The sequence below is a fragment of the Mizuhopecten yessoensis genome, unplaced genomic scaffold (assembly GCF_002113885.1).
Source record: "Mizuhopecten yessoensis strain PY_sf001 unplaced genomic scaffold, ASM211388v2 scaffold4373_2, whole genome shotgun sequence".
Lineage (NCBI taxonomy): Eukaryota > Metazoa > Mollusca > Bivalvia > Pectinida > Pectinidae > Mizuhopecten > Mizuhopecten yessoensis.
Window position 1 is genome coordinate 56,335 of NW_018405514.1, and position 15,293 is coordinate 71,627.

A 15,293-nucleotide genomic window follows, 5' to 3' on the forward strand; every position below is an offset into this window, starting at 1 on the left:
TAAATTTAGTAAGTGTATTAGTATTACGTCTGCTCAGTGTCCTGGTAAATTTAGTAAGTGTAGTGGTATTATGTCTGATTAGTTTCCTTGTAAATTTAGTAAGTATAGTGGTATTATGTCTGCTCAGTTTCCTTGTCAATTTATTAAGCTTAGTGGTATTATGTCTGTTCAGTTTCCTTGTCAATTTAGTAAGTGTAGTGATTCCATGTCTGCTCAGTTTCCTTCTGAATTTAGTAAATGTAGTGGTACTATGTCTGCTCAGTTTCCTGGTAAATTTAGTAAGTGTAGTGGTATTATGTCTGTTAAGTTTCCTTGTAAATTTAGTAAGTGTTGTGGTATTATGTCTGTTTAGTTTCCTTGTGAATTTATTAAGTGTAGTGGTATTATGTCTGTTCAGTTTCCTTTTCAATTTAGTAAGTGTAGTGGTATTATGTTAGCTCAGTGTCCTTGTAAATTTAGTAAGTGTAGTGGTATTATGTCTGCTCAGTTTCCTTGTCAATTTAATAAGTGTAGTGGTATTATGTTAGCTCAGTGTCCTTGTAAATTTAGTAAGTGTAGTGGTTTTATGTCTGTTCATTTTCCTTGTCAGTTTAGTTAGTGTAGTGGTACTATGTTAGCTCAGTTGCCTTGTAAATTAAGTAAGTGTAGTGGTATAACATCTCTTCAGTTTTCCTTGTCAATTTAGTAAGTGTAGGGGTATTATGTCTGTTTAGTTTCCGTGTAAATTTAGTAAGTGTAGTGGTATTATATCTGTTTAGTTTCCGCATAGATTTAGTAAGTGTAGTGGTATTATGTTAGCTTAGTGTCCTTGTAAACTTAGTAAATGTAGTGGTACTATGTCTGCCCAGTTTCCTTGTAAATTTAGTAAGTGTAGTGGTATTATGTCTGTTCAGTTTCCTTGACAATTTAGTAAGTGTAGTGGTATTATGTTAGTTCAGTGTCCTTGTAAATTAAGTAAGTGTAGTGGTACTATGTCTGCTCAGTTTCCTTGTAAATTTAGTAAGTGTAGTGGTATTATTTCTGCTCAGTGTCCCTNTTAGTAAATGTAGTGGTACTATGTCTGCACAGTTTCCTTGTAAATTTAGTAAGTGTAGTGGTATTATGTCTGCTCAGTTTCCTTGTAAATTTAGTAAGTGTAGTGGTATTATTTCTGCTCAGTGTCCCTGTAAATTTAGTAAGTGTATGGGTATTATGTCTGTTTAGTTTCCTTGTAAATTTAGTAAGTGTAGTGGTATTATGTCTGTTCAGTTTTCCTTGTAAATTTTGTAAGTGTAGTGGTATTATTTCTGTTAAGTTTCATTGTATATTAAGTAAGTGTAGTGGTAGTATGTCTGTTTAGTTTCATTGTATATTAAATAAGTGTAGTGGTATTATGTCTGTTTAGTTTCCGTGTAAATTTAGTAAGTGTAGTGGTTTTGTGTCTGTTCAGTTTCCTTGTCAATTTAATAAGTTTACTGGTAGTATGTCTGTTAAGTTTCCTTGTCAATTTAGTAAGTGTAGTGGTATTATTTCTGCTCAGTGTCCCTGTAAATTTAGTAAGTGTTGTGGTATTATATCTGTTTAGTTTCCATGTAAATTTAGTAAGTGTAGTGGTATTATATCTGTTTAGTTTCCGGGTAGATTTAGTAAGTGTAGTGGTATTATGTCTACTTAGTTTCCGTGTATAATTTAGTAAGTGTAGTGGTATTATATCTGTTTAGTTTCCATGTAAATTTAGCAAGTGTAGTGGTATTATATCTGTTTAGTTTCCGTGTAGATTTAGTAATTGTAGTGGTATTATGGCTGCTTAGTTTCCGTGTAAATTTAGTAAGTTTAGTGGTTTTATGTCTGTTCAGTTTCCTTGTCAATTTAGTAAGTGTAGTGGTATTATGTCTGTTCAGTTTCCTTGTCAATTTAGTAAGTGTAGTGGTATTATGTTATCTTAGTGTCCTTGTAAACTTAGTAATTGTAGTGGTACTATGTCTGTTCAGTTTCCTTGTCAATTTAGTAAGTGTAGTGGTATTATATCTGTTCAGTTTCCTTTTAAATTTAGGAAGTGTAGTGGTATTATATCTGTTCAGTTTCCTTGTAAATTTAGTAAGTTTACTGGTATTTTGTCTGTTCAGTTTCCTTGTCAATTTAGTTAGTGTAGTGGTATTATGTCTGTTCAGTTTTCCTTGTCAATTTAGTAAGTGTAGCGGTATTATATCTGTTCAGTTTCCTTGTAAATTTAGTAAGTGTAGCGGTATTATGTCTGCTCAATTTCCTTGTAAATTTAGTAAGTGTAGTGGTATAATGTCTGCTCAGTTTCCTTGTTAATTTAGTCAGTACAGTGGTATTACGTTTTGTTCAGTTTTCCTGTTAAATAAATAGTTGTATTGGTAAAAACCATTACACAACTATCCAGTATATAAGGCCCGTTAAGTGATGTTTACTACTATCAAAACTGTTGATCGTCAAACTAAGTAGATCTAGTTGTGTAAACTAGATTATTTCTACAGTCGTGGGTATCGGTTACTCACTGTACACGTTCATGTGTTTTATTTTTACAGTCGTGGATATCGGTTACTCACTGTTCACGTATATGTGTTATATTTTTACAGTCATTGGTATCGGTTACTCACTGTTAACGTACATGTGTTTTATTTTTACATTCGTGGGTATCGCTTACTCACTGTACACGTTCATGTGTTTTATTTTTACAGTCGTGGGTATCGGTTACTCACTGTACACGTTCATGTGTTTTATTTTTACAGTCGTGGATATCGGTTACTCACTGTTCACGTATATGTGTTTTATTTTTACAGTATTGGTATCGGTTACTCACTGTTAACGTATATGTGTTTTATTTTACAGTCGTGGGTATCAGTTACTCACTGTTCACGTTTATGTGTTTTATTTTTATAGTATTGGTATCGGTTACTCACTGTTCACATACATGTGTTTTATTTTTACAGTCTGTGGTATCTGTTACTCACTGTTCACGTATATGTGTTTTATTATTACAGTCGTGGGTATCGGTTTCTCACTGTACACGTTCATGTGTTTTATTTTTACAGTCGTGGGTATCGGTTACTCACTGTTCACGTATATGTGATTTACTTTTACAGTCTGTGTGTATCAGTTACTCACCGTTCACGTACAAGTGTTTTATTATTACAGTCTGTGGTATCGGTTACTCACTGTACACGTTCATGTGGTTTATTTTTACAGTCGTGGGTATCGGTTTCTCACTGTACACGTTCATGTGTTTTATTTTTATAGTCGTGGGTATCGGTTACTCCCTGTTCACGTACCTGTGCTTCATTTTTCCAGTCGTAGGTATCGCTTACTCACTGTTCACGTACATTTGTTTTATTCTATAGTCGTGGGTGTCGGTTACTCACTGTTCACGTGCATGTGTTTTATTATTACAGTCGTGGGTATCGGTTGCTCACTGTTAACGTACATGTGTTTTATTATAACAGTCTGTGGTTATCGGTTGCTCACTGTTCACGTATATGTGATTTACTTTTACAGTCTGTGTGTATCAGTTACTCACCGTTCACGTACAAGTGTTTTATTATTACAGTCTGTGTGTATCGGTAACTCATTGTTCACATACATGTGTTTTATAATTACGGTCGTCGGTATCGGTTACTCACTGTTCACGTATATGTGTTTTATTATTACAGTCTTGGGGTTGCTCACCGTTCACATACATGTGTTTTAGTGTTTTATTATTACAGTCTGTGTGTATCGGTTGCTCACTGTTAACCTATATGTGTTTTATTATTACACTCTGTGGTATCTGTTACGAGTATCGGTTGCTCACTGATCACGTACATGTGATTTATTTTTACAGTCGTGGGGATCGGTTACTCACTGTTCAAGTTCATGTGTTTTATTAATACGGTCTGTGTGTAGCGGTTACTCACTGTTCACGTTCATGTGTTTTATTAATACGGTGTGTGTGTATTGGTTACTCACTGTTCACGTGCATGTGTTTTATTATTACAGTCTGTGGGATCGGCTGCTCACTGATCACGTACATGTATTTTATTATTACACTCGTGGGTATCGGTTACTTCTGTGGTATCTGTTACTCACTGTTAACGTATATGTGTGTTATTATAATAGTCTGTGGTTATCGGTTGCTCACTGTTAACGTATATGTGTGTTATTATAATAGTCTGTGGTTATCGGTTGCTCACTGTTAACGTATATGTGTTTTATCATTACAGTCGTCGGTATCGGTTTCTCACTGTTCACGTATATTTGTTTTATTATTACGGTCGTCGGTATCGGTTGCTCACTGTTAACCTATATGTGTTTTATTATAACAGTCTGTGGTTATCGGTTGCTCACTGTTAACGTATATGTGTTTTATTTTTACAGTCTGTGGTGTTGCTCACCGTTCACGTACAAGTGTTTTATTATTACAGTCGTAGGTGTCGGTTGCTCAATGTTCACGTTCAAGTGTTATATTATTACAGTCTGTGGTATCAGTTACTCACTGTTCGCGTACTTCACGTACAAGTGTTTTATTATTACAGTCTGTGAGTATCGGTTGCTCACTGTTAACGTACATGTGTTTTATTAATACGGTGTGTGTGCATCGGCTACTCACTGTTCACGTATACGTGTTTTATTATTACGGTCGTCGGTAGCGGTTACTCACTGTTCAAGTTCATGTGTTTTATTAATAAGGTGTGTGTGTATCGGTTAATCACTGTTCACGTATATTTGTTTTATTATTACAGTCTGCGGGTATCGGTTGCTCACTGTTCACGTTTATGTGTTTTATTATTACACTCTGTGGTATCTGTTACTCACTGTTCACGTGCATGTGCTTTATTATTACAGTCGTAGGTGTCGGTTGCTCAATGTTCACGTTCAAGTGTTATATTATTACAGTCTATGGGTATCGGTTGCTCACCGTTCCCGTACATGTGTTTTATTAATACGGTCTGTGTGTATCGGTTGCTCACTGTTCACGTATCTGTGTTTTATTTTTACAGTCTGTGTGTATCGGTTACTCATTGTTCACGTATATGTGCTTTATTGTTACAGTCTGTGGTATCTGTTACTCACTGTTCACGTGCATGTGCTTTATTATTACAGTCGTAGGTGTCGGTTGCTCAATGTTCACGTTCAAGTGTTATATTATTACAGTCTGTGGGTATCGATTACTCACTGTTCACGTTTATGTGTTTTATGATTACAGTCGTGGTTATCGGTTACTCACTGTACATGTGTTTTATTAATAAGGTGTGTGTGTATCGGTTAATCACTGTTCACGTACATTTGTTTTATTTTATAGTCGTGGGTGTCGGTTTCTCACTGTTCACGTATATTTGTTTTATTATTACAGTCGTGGGTATCGATTACTCACTGTTCACGTTCATGTGTTTTATTAATAAGGTGTGTGTGTATCGGTTAATCACTGTTCACGTATATTTGTTTTATCATTACAGTCGTCGGTATCGGTTTCTCACTGTTCACGTATATGTGATTTACTTTTACAGTCTGTGTGTATCGGTAGCTCATTGTTCACATACATGTGTTTTAGTGTTTTATTATTACAGTCGTAGGTGTCGGTTGCTCAATGTTCACGTTCAAGTGTTATATTATTACAGTCTGTGGGATCGGCTGCTCACTGATCACGTACATGTATTTTATTATTACACTCGTGGGTATCGGTTACTCCCTGTTCACGTACCTGTGCTTCAGTTTTACAGTAGCAGGTATCGGTAACTCACCGTTCACGTACAAGTGTTTTATTATTACAGTCTGCGGGTATCGGTTGCTCACCGTTCCCGTACATGTGTTTTATTAATAAGGTGTGTGTGTATCGGTTACTCATTGTTCACGTATATGTGTTTTATTGTTACAGTCTGTGGTATCTGTTACTCACTGTTCACGTACATGTGTTTTATTATTACAATCGTAGGTGCCGGTTACTCACTGTTCACGTACATGTGTTTTATTAATACGGTGTGTGTGTATCGGTTACTCACTGTTCACGTATATGTGTTTTATCATTACAGTCTTAGGTGTAGGTTGCTCACTGTTTACGTTCAAGTGTCATATTATTACAGTCTGTGATTATCGGTTACTCACTGTTCACGTACATGTGTTTTATTTTTACAGTCTGTGGGTATCGATTACTCACTGTTCACGTACCTGTGCTTCAGTTTTACAGTAGTAGGTATCGGTAACTCACTGTTCCCGTACATGTGTTTTATCATTACAGTCTGTGGTCTCGGTTGCTCACTGTTCACGTATATGTGTTTTATTTTTAGAGTCGTGGGTATCGATTACTCACTGTTAACGTATATGTATTTTATTATAACAGTCTGTGGTTATCGGTTGCTCACTGTTCACGTATATGTGTTTTATGATTACAGTCGTGGTTATCGATTACTCACTGTTCACGTACATGTATTTTATTATTACACTCGTGGGTATCGGTTACTCACTGTTCACGTACCTGTGCTTCAGATTTACAGTAGCAGGTATCGGTAACTCACCGTTCACGTACATGTGTTTTATTTTTATAGTTGTGGGTGTCGGTTACTCACTGTTCACGTACATGTGGGTTTTTTTACAGTCGGGGTTATCGGTTACTCACTGTTCACGTTTATGTGTTTTATGATTACAGTCGTGGTTATCGATTACTCACTGTTCACGTACATGTATTTTATTTATTATTACAGTCTGTGGTATCGGTTACTCACCGTTCACGTACAAGTGTTTTATTTTTACAGTCTGTGGGGATCGATTACTCACTGTTCCCGTACATGTGTTTTATCATTACAGTCTGTGGTATCGGTTGCTGACTGTTCACGTATATGTGTTTTATTATTACAGTCGTAGGTGTCTGTTTCTCAATGTTCACGTTCAAGTGTTATATAATTACAGTCTGTGGTTATCGGTTACTCACTGTTCACGTATATGCGTTTTATTTTTATAGTCGCAGGTGTTGGTTACTCACCGTTCACGTACAAGTGTTTTATTTTTACAGTCTGTGGGGATCGATTACTCACTGTTCCCGTACATGTGTTTTATCATTACAGTCTGTGGTATCGGTTTCTCACTGTTCACGTATATGTGTTTTATTTTTAGAGTCGTGGGTATCGATTACTCACTGTTAACGTATATGTATTTTATTATAACAGTCTGTGGTTATCGGTTGCTCACTGTTCACGTATTTTTATTATTACAGTCTGTGGTATCGGTTACTCACCGTTCACGTACAAGTGTTACATTATTACAGTCTGTGAGAATCGGTTGCTCACTGTTCACGTACATGTGCTTTATTATTACAGTCGTGGGTATCGGTTACTCCCTGTTCACGTACCTGTGCTTTTTTTTTACAGTCTGTGGTATCGGTTACTCATTGTTCACATACATGTGTTTTATTATTACAGTCTTTCTTTTCGGTTACTCACCGTTCACGTACATGTGTTTTATTTTTACAGTCCGTGGGTATCGATTACTCACTGTTATCGTATATGTGTTTTATTATAACAGTCTGTGGTTATCGGATGCTCACTTTTCACGTATATGTGATTTATTTTTACAGTCTGTGTGTATCAGTTACTCACCGTTCACGTACAAGTGTTTTATTTTTACAGTCTGTGGGGATCGATTACTCACTGTTCCCGTACATGTGTTTTATCATTACAGTCTGTGGTATCGGTTTCTCACTGTTCACGTATATGTGTTTTATTATTACAGGCTTGGGTATCGGTTGCTCACCGTTCACATACATGTGTTTTATGACTACAGTCGTGGTTATCGATTACTCACTGTTCACGTACATGTGTTTTATCATTACGGTCGTGGGTATCGGTTACTCCCTGTTCACGTACCTGTGCTTTTTTTTTACAGTCTGTGGTATCGGTTACTCACCGTTCACGTACAAGTGTTTTATTTTTATAGTCGCAGATGTTGGTTGCTCACCGTTCACGTACAAGTGTTACATTATTACAGTCTGTGAGAATCGGTTGCTCACTGTTCACGTACATGTGTTTTATCATTACGGTCGTGGGTATCGGTTACTCCCTGTTCACGTACCTGTGCTTGTTTTTTACAGTCTGTGGTATCGGTTACTCATTGTTCACATACATGTGTTTTATTATTACGGTCGTCGGTATCGGTTACTCACTGTTCACGTATATGCGTTTTATTTTTATAGTCGCAGGTGTTGGTTACTCACCGTTCACGTACAAGTGTTACATTATTACAGTCTGTGAGTATCGTGTGTATCGGTTACTCACTGTTCACGTACATGTGGGTTTTTTCACAGTCGTGGTTATCGGTTACTCACTGTTCACGTACGTGTTTTATTTTTACAGTCGTGGTTATCGGTTACTCACTGTTCACGTATATGCGTTTTATTTTTATAGTCGCAGGTGTTGGTTACTCACCGTTCACGTACAAGTGTTTTATTTTTACAGTCTGTGTGTATCGGTTACTCACTGTTCAGGTATATGTGTTTTATTATTACAGTCGTAGGTGTCGTTTGCTCAATGTTCACGTTCAAGTGTTATATAATTACAGTCTGTGGTTATCGGTTACCCACTGTTCACGTACATGTGTTTTATTTTTATAGTTGTGGGTGTCGGTTACTCACTGTTCACGTACATGTGGGTTTTTTTACAGTCGTGGGTATCGGTTACTCACTGCTCACGTACCTGTGCTTCAGTTTTACAGTAGTAGGTATCGGTAACTCACTGTTCACGTACATGTGTTTTATCATTACGGTCGTGGGTATCGGTTACTCCCTGTTCACGTACCTGTGCTTGTTTTTTACAGTCTGTGGTATCGGTTACTCATTGTTCACATACATGTGTTTTATTATTACAGTCTGTGGTATCGGTTGCTCACTGATCACGTACATGTGTTTTATTTTTACAGTCTGTATTATTTCTACAGTCGTGGGTATCGGTTACTCACTGGTCACGTTCCTGTGCTTCAGTTTTACAGTAGTAGGTATCGGTAACTCACTGTTCCCGTACATGTGTTTTATCATTACAGTCTGTGGTATCGGTTGCTCACTGATCACGTACATGTGTTTTATTATTACAGTCGTGGGTATCGGTTACTCACTGCTCACGTACCTGTGCTTCAGTTTTACAGTAGTAGGTATCGGTAACTCACTGTTCCCGTACATGTGTTTTATCATTACAGTCTGTGGTATCGGTTGCTGACTGTTCACGTATATGTGTTTTATTATTACAGTCGTAGGTGTCTGTTGCTCAATGTTCACGTTCAAGTGTTATATAATTACAGTCTGTGGTTATCGGTTACTCACTGTTCACGAACATGTGTTTTATTTTTACAGTCGTGGTTATCGGTTACTCACTGTTCACGTATATGCGTTTTATTTTTATAGTCGCAGGTGTTGGTTACTCACCGTTCACGTACAAGTGTTTTATTTTTACAGTCTGTGGGTATCGATTACTCACTGTTCCCGTACATGTGTTTTATCATTACAGTCTGTGGTATCGGTTGCTCACTGTTCACGTATATGTGTTTTATTATTACAGTCTTGGGTATCGGTTGCTCACCGTTCACATACATGTGTTTTATGACTACAGTCGTGGTTATCGATTACTCACTGTTCACGTACATGTATTTTATTATTACACTCGTGGGTATCGGTTACTCACTGTTCACGTACATGTGTTTTATTATTACAGTCTGTGGTATCGGTTGCTCACTGTTCACGTATATGTGTTTTATTATTACAGTCTTGGGTATCGGTTGCTCACCGTTCACATACATGTGTTTTATGACTACAGTCGTGGTTATCGATTACTCACTGTTCACGTACATGTATTTTATTANTATCGGTTACTCACTGTTCACGTACCTGTGCTTCAGTTTTACAGTAGTAGGTATCGGTAACTCACTGTTCACGTACATGTGTTTTATTTTTATAGTCGTGGGTGTCGGTTACTTACTGTTCACGTACACGTGTTTTATTATTACAGTCGTGGATATCGGTTACTCACTGTTCACGTACCTGTGCTTCAGTTTTACAGTAGTAGGTATCGGTAACTCACTGTTCACGTACATGTGTTTTATTTTTACAGTCTGTGTGTATCGGTTACTCACTGTTCACGTATATGTGTTTTATTTTTATATTCGCAGGTGTTGGTTGCTCACCGTTCACGTACAAGTGTTATATTATTACAGTCCGTGGGTATCGGTTGCTCACTGTTCACGTATATGTGTTTTATTTTTAGAGTCGTGGGTATCGATTACTCACTGTTAACGTATATGTGTTTTATTATAACAGTCTGTGGTTATCGGTTGCTCACTGTTCACGTATATGTCTTTTAGTTTTAGAGTCGTGGGTATCGGTTACTCACCGTTCACGTACAAGTGTTTTATTTTTATAGTCGCAGGTGTTGGTTGCTCACCGTTCACGTACAAGTGTTATATTATTACAGTCTGTGAGTATCGGTTGCTCACTGTTCAGGTACAAGTGTTTTATTTTTACAGTCTGTGGGTATCGATTACTCACTGTTAATGTACATGTGTTTTATTATTACAGTCTGTGGTATAGGTTGCTCACTGTTCCCGTACATGTGTTTTATTATTACAGTCGTGGGTATCGGTTACTCCCTGTTCACGTACCTTTGCTTCTTTTTTACAGTCTGTGGTATCGGTTACTCATTGTTCACATACATGTGTTTTATTATTACAGTCTGTGGGATCGGCTGCTCACTGATCACGTACATGTGTTTTATATTTACAGTCTGTGGGTATCGATTACTCATTGTTAATGTACATGTGTTTGATTATTACAGTCTGTGGTATAGGTTTCTCACTGTTCCCGTACATGTGTTTTATTTTTATAGTCGTGGGTGTCGGTTGCTCACTGTTCACGTATATTTGTTTTATTTTTATAGGCGTGGGTGTCGGTTACTCACTGTTAACGTATATGTGTTTTATTATTACATTCTTTCTTTTCGGTTGCTCACCGTTCACGTATATGTGTTTTATTTTTACAGTCGTGGGCATCGGTTACTCACTGTTCACGTATATGTGTTTTATTTTTACAGTCGTGGTTGACGGTTACTCACTGATCACGTATATATGTTTTATTATTACAGTCTGTGGTATCTGTTACTCAATGTTCACGTATATGTGATTTATTTTTACAATCGTGGGTATCTGTTTCTCACTGTTCACTTACATGTGTTTTATTTTTACAGTCTGTGGTATCGGTTACTCACTGTCCACGTACATGTGTTTTATTTTACAGCCGTGGGTATCGGTTGCTCACTGTTCACGTACATGTGTTTTATTTTTACAGTCTATTGGTATCGGTTACTCACTGTTCGCGTATATGTGTTTTATTTTTACAGTCTGTGGGTATCGGTTACTCACTGTCCACGTACATGTGTTTTATTTTACTGCCCTGGGTATCGGTTGCTCACTGTTCACGTACATGTGTTTTATTTTTACAGTCTGTGGTATCGGTTGCTCACTGGTCACGTACATGTGTTTTATTTTTACAGTCGTGGGTGTCTGTTACTCACTGTTCACGTATATGTGTTTTATTTTTACAATCGTGGGTGCCGGTTACTCACTGTTCACGTACATGTGTTTTATTATGGTATCGGTAACTCACTGTTCACGTACATGTGTTTTATTATGGTATCGGTAACTCACTGTTCACGTACATGTGTTTTATTTTACTGCCCTGGGTATCGGTTGCTCCCTGTTCACGTACATGTGTTTTATTATTACAGTCTGTGGTATCTGTTACTCAATGTTCACGTATATGTGTTTTATTTTTACAATCGTGGGTGCCGGTTACTCACTGTTCACGTACATGGGGTTTATTAATACGGTCTGAGGGTATCGGTTACTCACTGTTCACGTACATGTTCTTTATTTTTACAGTCTGTGGTATCGGTTGCTCACTGTTCACGTACATTTGTTTTATTTTTATAGTCTGTGGTATCGGTTGCTCACTGTTCACGTACATGTGTTTTATTATTACAGTCGTGGGTATCGGTTGCTCACTGTTCACGTACATGTGTTTTAATTTTACAGTCTGTGGTTTCGGTTACTCACTGTTCACGTACGTGTGCTTTATTTTTACAGTCTTTGGTTTCGGTTGGTCACTGTTCACGTACATGTGTTTTATTTTTACAGTCTGTGGTGTCGGTTACTCACTGTTCACGTACATGTGTTTTATTTTTACAGTCGTTGGTGTCGGTTACTCACTGTTAACGTATATGTGTTTTATTATTACAGTCTGTCAGTATCGGTTGCTCACTGTTCACGTACATGTGTTTTATTTTACAGTCGTGGGTATCGGTTACTCACTGTTCACGTACATGTGTTTTATTATTACAGTCGTGAGCATCGGTTACTCATTGTTCACGAACCTTTTTGTTATTATTACAGTCGTGAGTATCGGTTAATCACTGTTCACGTATATGTGTGTGTGTGGGGGGGGGGGGGGGGGGGGGGGGGGTTGCAGTTCATGGTATCGGTTGCTCACCGTTCACGTATATGTGTTTTATTTTTACAGTCGTGGTTGTCGGTCATTCACCGTTCACGTACAAGTGTTTTATTTTTACAGTCTTTGGTATCGGATGCTCACTGTTCACGTACATTAAGGAATGGGAAGAAGCTAAGCGGAATAATAAAGACCTCTGTATTCTCGATCTTCGATACGAAGACCTCAAAAAGGTTGGATTTGAATGAAATGATAAAACTAAATGATCAAAATTTAATTGAAAGGGAATATTGCCTTTTGTGACTTACAGGTGAGGCTAACACGGAGAAAATGATGACTTTAAGTCTTATAAGGATTCAATCACCATAATGGCTTAATTCATGCTAACCAAATTCAGGATCTATGTTGTTCAAATGAAGGCTGTAGACCAATAAGGGGTGAGCAGTAGGAATCAAAGCAATACAATATTAAGTGTAAAATTAAACCTTCTCCTTCGGAAGGACTGCACGGTTTGTAACTATGTTTGGTTGAAATATAAACGTGCAAGGCAATTTTATTCTATCTAAATATAGGAAGTGTAATATCAAGGACCGGAAGGGCGGGCATTAGATGACCCCGATAAAGGGATACTGTTATATATTTTAATCTTCAAAGACCTTATCATCCTGAAGGACTATACAAATTATTGTTATATTTGATCTGTAACATCAATGACCAGGTAAAGCAATATTGTATGTTATGATATATATAAGAATCTGGGAAGTTCAACTGTTCCTCAAAAAACCGATAACAGATCTCAACCCATTCTGATATTTAGCATCCTTGAGCCCTGGGATCCAATTTGGAAAAAGGACGTGTGTTTCCCAAGTGTCTGATCAGGAAAGAAATAGTAAACGATACTTGCCCTAAGCAATCATGTAGAAGGAGATAGAATTTGTTTGTGAATATTATCATTTTTATATATCATATTTCATTATACTAAACAAAATAAAGCTAATACGTTCTTTCATGGGTTTTTTTCAGAACCTATTTGAAAATATCATAAAAATTACAAAATTTCTAAACCTCGAGCGAACGGATGCGTTTCTCCATGAAGTTGAGCAGAATGTGTCCTTTGAACGACTAAAGGGAAAACACAACACGATGACTGGAGAAACAGATAGGTGGAAGGATTTGGCCGACGGAGGGAGACTGCCTGTCTATAGAAAAGGTAGGTTACTATTTACCTGTAATGTCATCTGATCTGTCGAATACATGCACAGAAATGTAAATTTGTAAAAAGTACTTATTCACACTGTGATGTTTATATCATTGATACCATGTTAAAGATTGAACGATCGTTCTTATAATAGGGCGAATTCAAAGCGGCTACATTAACTACATCCTGTTTGACATACACAGATTATTTCCAAACATATGAATAGTATTATTACATGAATACATACCTGATCTATAGTTAAGGTATTATAGGGGTTCATGTTCATAACGATTGCGTCCAAATAGTACTACATGCATATTTTAATTTTATACAGGAATAATTGGAGATTGGAAGAACACATTCACTGTAGCTCAGAACGAAAAGTTTGATGCAGTTTACAAAGAGAAAATGGAAGAAATGGGACTGCCGCTCGATGAATTTATCTTCGAGTAGTTGACACACAACAAATAGCAATGTGCTTTGATAAAATTACATTAAAAACTTGTTTTCTCACAACTACATGTATTTCCTAAAGCAAGTTCTACGCATCTTAGCGTGAAAGAATTTAATGTCGTTGGGTGTCCTAAACCGCGATAATAACCAAAAAGTGTAATGGTAACCATATCCTTTTACTTCCTTGACCTGCTTTTTTTATTCAATGTTGTAACGCGGTCTTACAATGATTGTATATATATCTTTAAAAAAAATCTTAATTTCTTAACGCTGTTGATATCAATGTATGGATATAGATTTGTGTAAATTGAATATCGTTATGTAATCGAAATATCCTTTTTAACATATCCATTTAAGTGATTGCATAAATAAACAGACATATTGAAAGGTTATTATAAAGTTGTTAGTTGTTTCAGCTAGGCCTATTCCACAATAGTCTTCTCTATCGCTATATGTATTAGAATAGTGGGTAGATCCGTTAGAGGTATATTATAACATTTATCTTTATTTTTGTTTCGTGGGGGTTTTCCTGGTAGTTATCTGTTTTGTGTACACATGACAGAAGAAAACGTAACCTACATATCACGTTGTTATTTTAAAGATGAGGTTCATACGAAAAGCGTTTAATTATCGTGGTAATGATTAATCAGGCTGATATCATTGTAGTTCCATTGTGATAACAACATTTTATTGTTGTTACTTACCGACCAATCACGGTCGAGAAGACCCCGCCCAAATCTATTCGTATGACGAAACTGTCTTTATGATGAAGAACGACCTTTGTCATACAGATCGCTTTCTATAAGACTTTGTCGGGTGAAATCATTGGCTACGAATGTCTAAAATCCTCGAAAAAGCCAAAAATCGCCGTCTAAAGTAATATAGAACACTTTAATATACATAGGTAAGGTCAGCAAATTTTCCAATTTTGTTAACAAAAAAAAAAACGTGAAGAGCTTAATCCGTCCTGTCGTTGGTGATCTGAGAGAACTGGTGAAATGGAATAAACTGAGTTGTATATCAATTAACAATAAGTAAAGAAAATTCTGTAATTAATGATCGATTTTACTGATAACACATTTTATTTAAATTGTATCAAAGATGAACGTTAGACAAACACGTGACAGCACCTACATGCTTGTTTGTATGTGAAAGATTGTGAAACTATGCAAACCCAACACTGAGCCAAAA

At 36.7% G+C, this 15,293-nt stretch overlaps 1 protein-coding gene across 1 annotated transcript in view; it reads left to right on the top strand.

The window, feature by feature from the left end:
* LOC110448920 (sulfotransferase 1C2-like) overlaps positions 1-14,387 on the top strand; it is a 44,027-nt gene extending 29,640 nt beyond the window's left edge. Inside the window, exons 4-6 of the mRNA XM_021495431.1 lie at positions 12,575-12,684; positions 13,475-13,661; positions 13,984-14,387. Coding sequence (XP_021351106.1) covers positions 12,575-12,684; positions 13,475-13,661; positions 13,984-14,102 — 416 coding nt within the window. The 3' untranslated portion in view covers positions 14,103-14,387. The remainder of the gene's footprint in view (positions 1-12,574; positions 12,685-13,474; positions 13,662-13,983) is intronic.
* Positions 14,388-15,293: the final 906 nt, after the last annotated feature.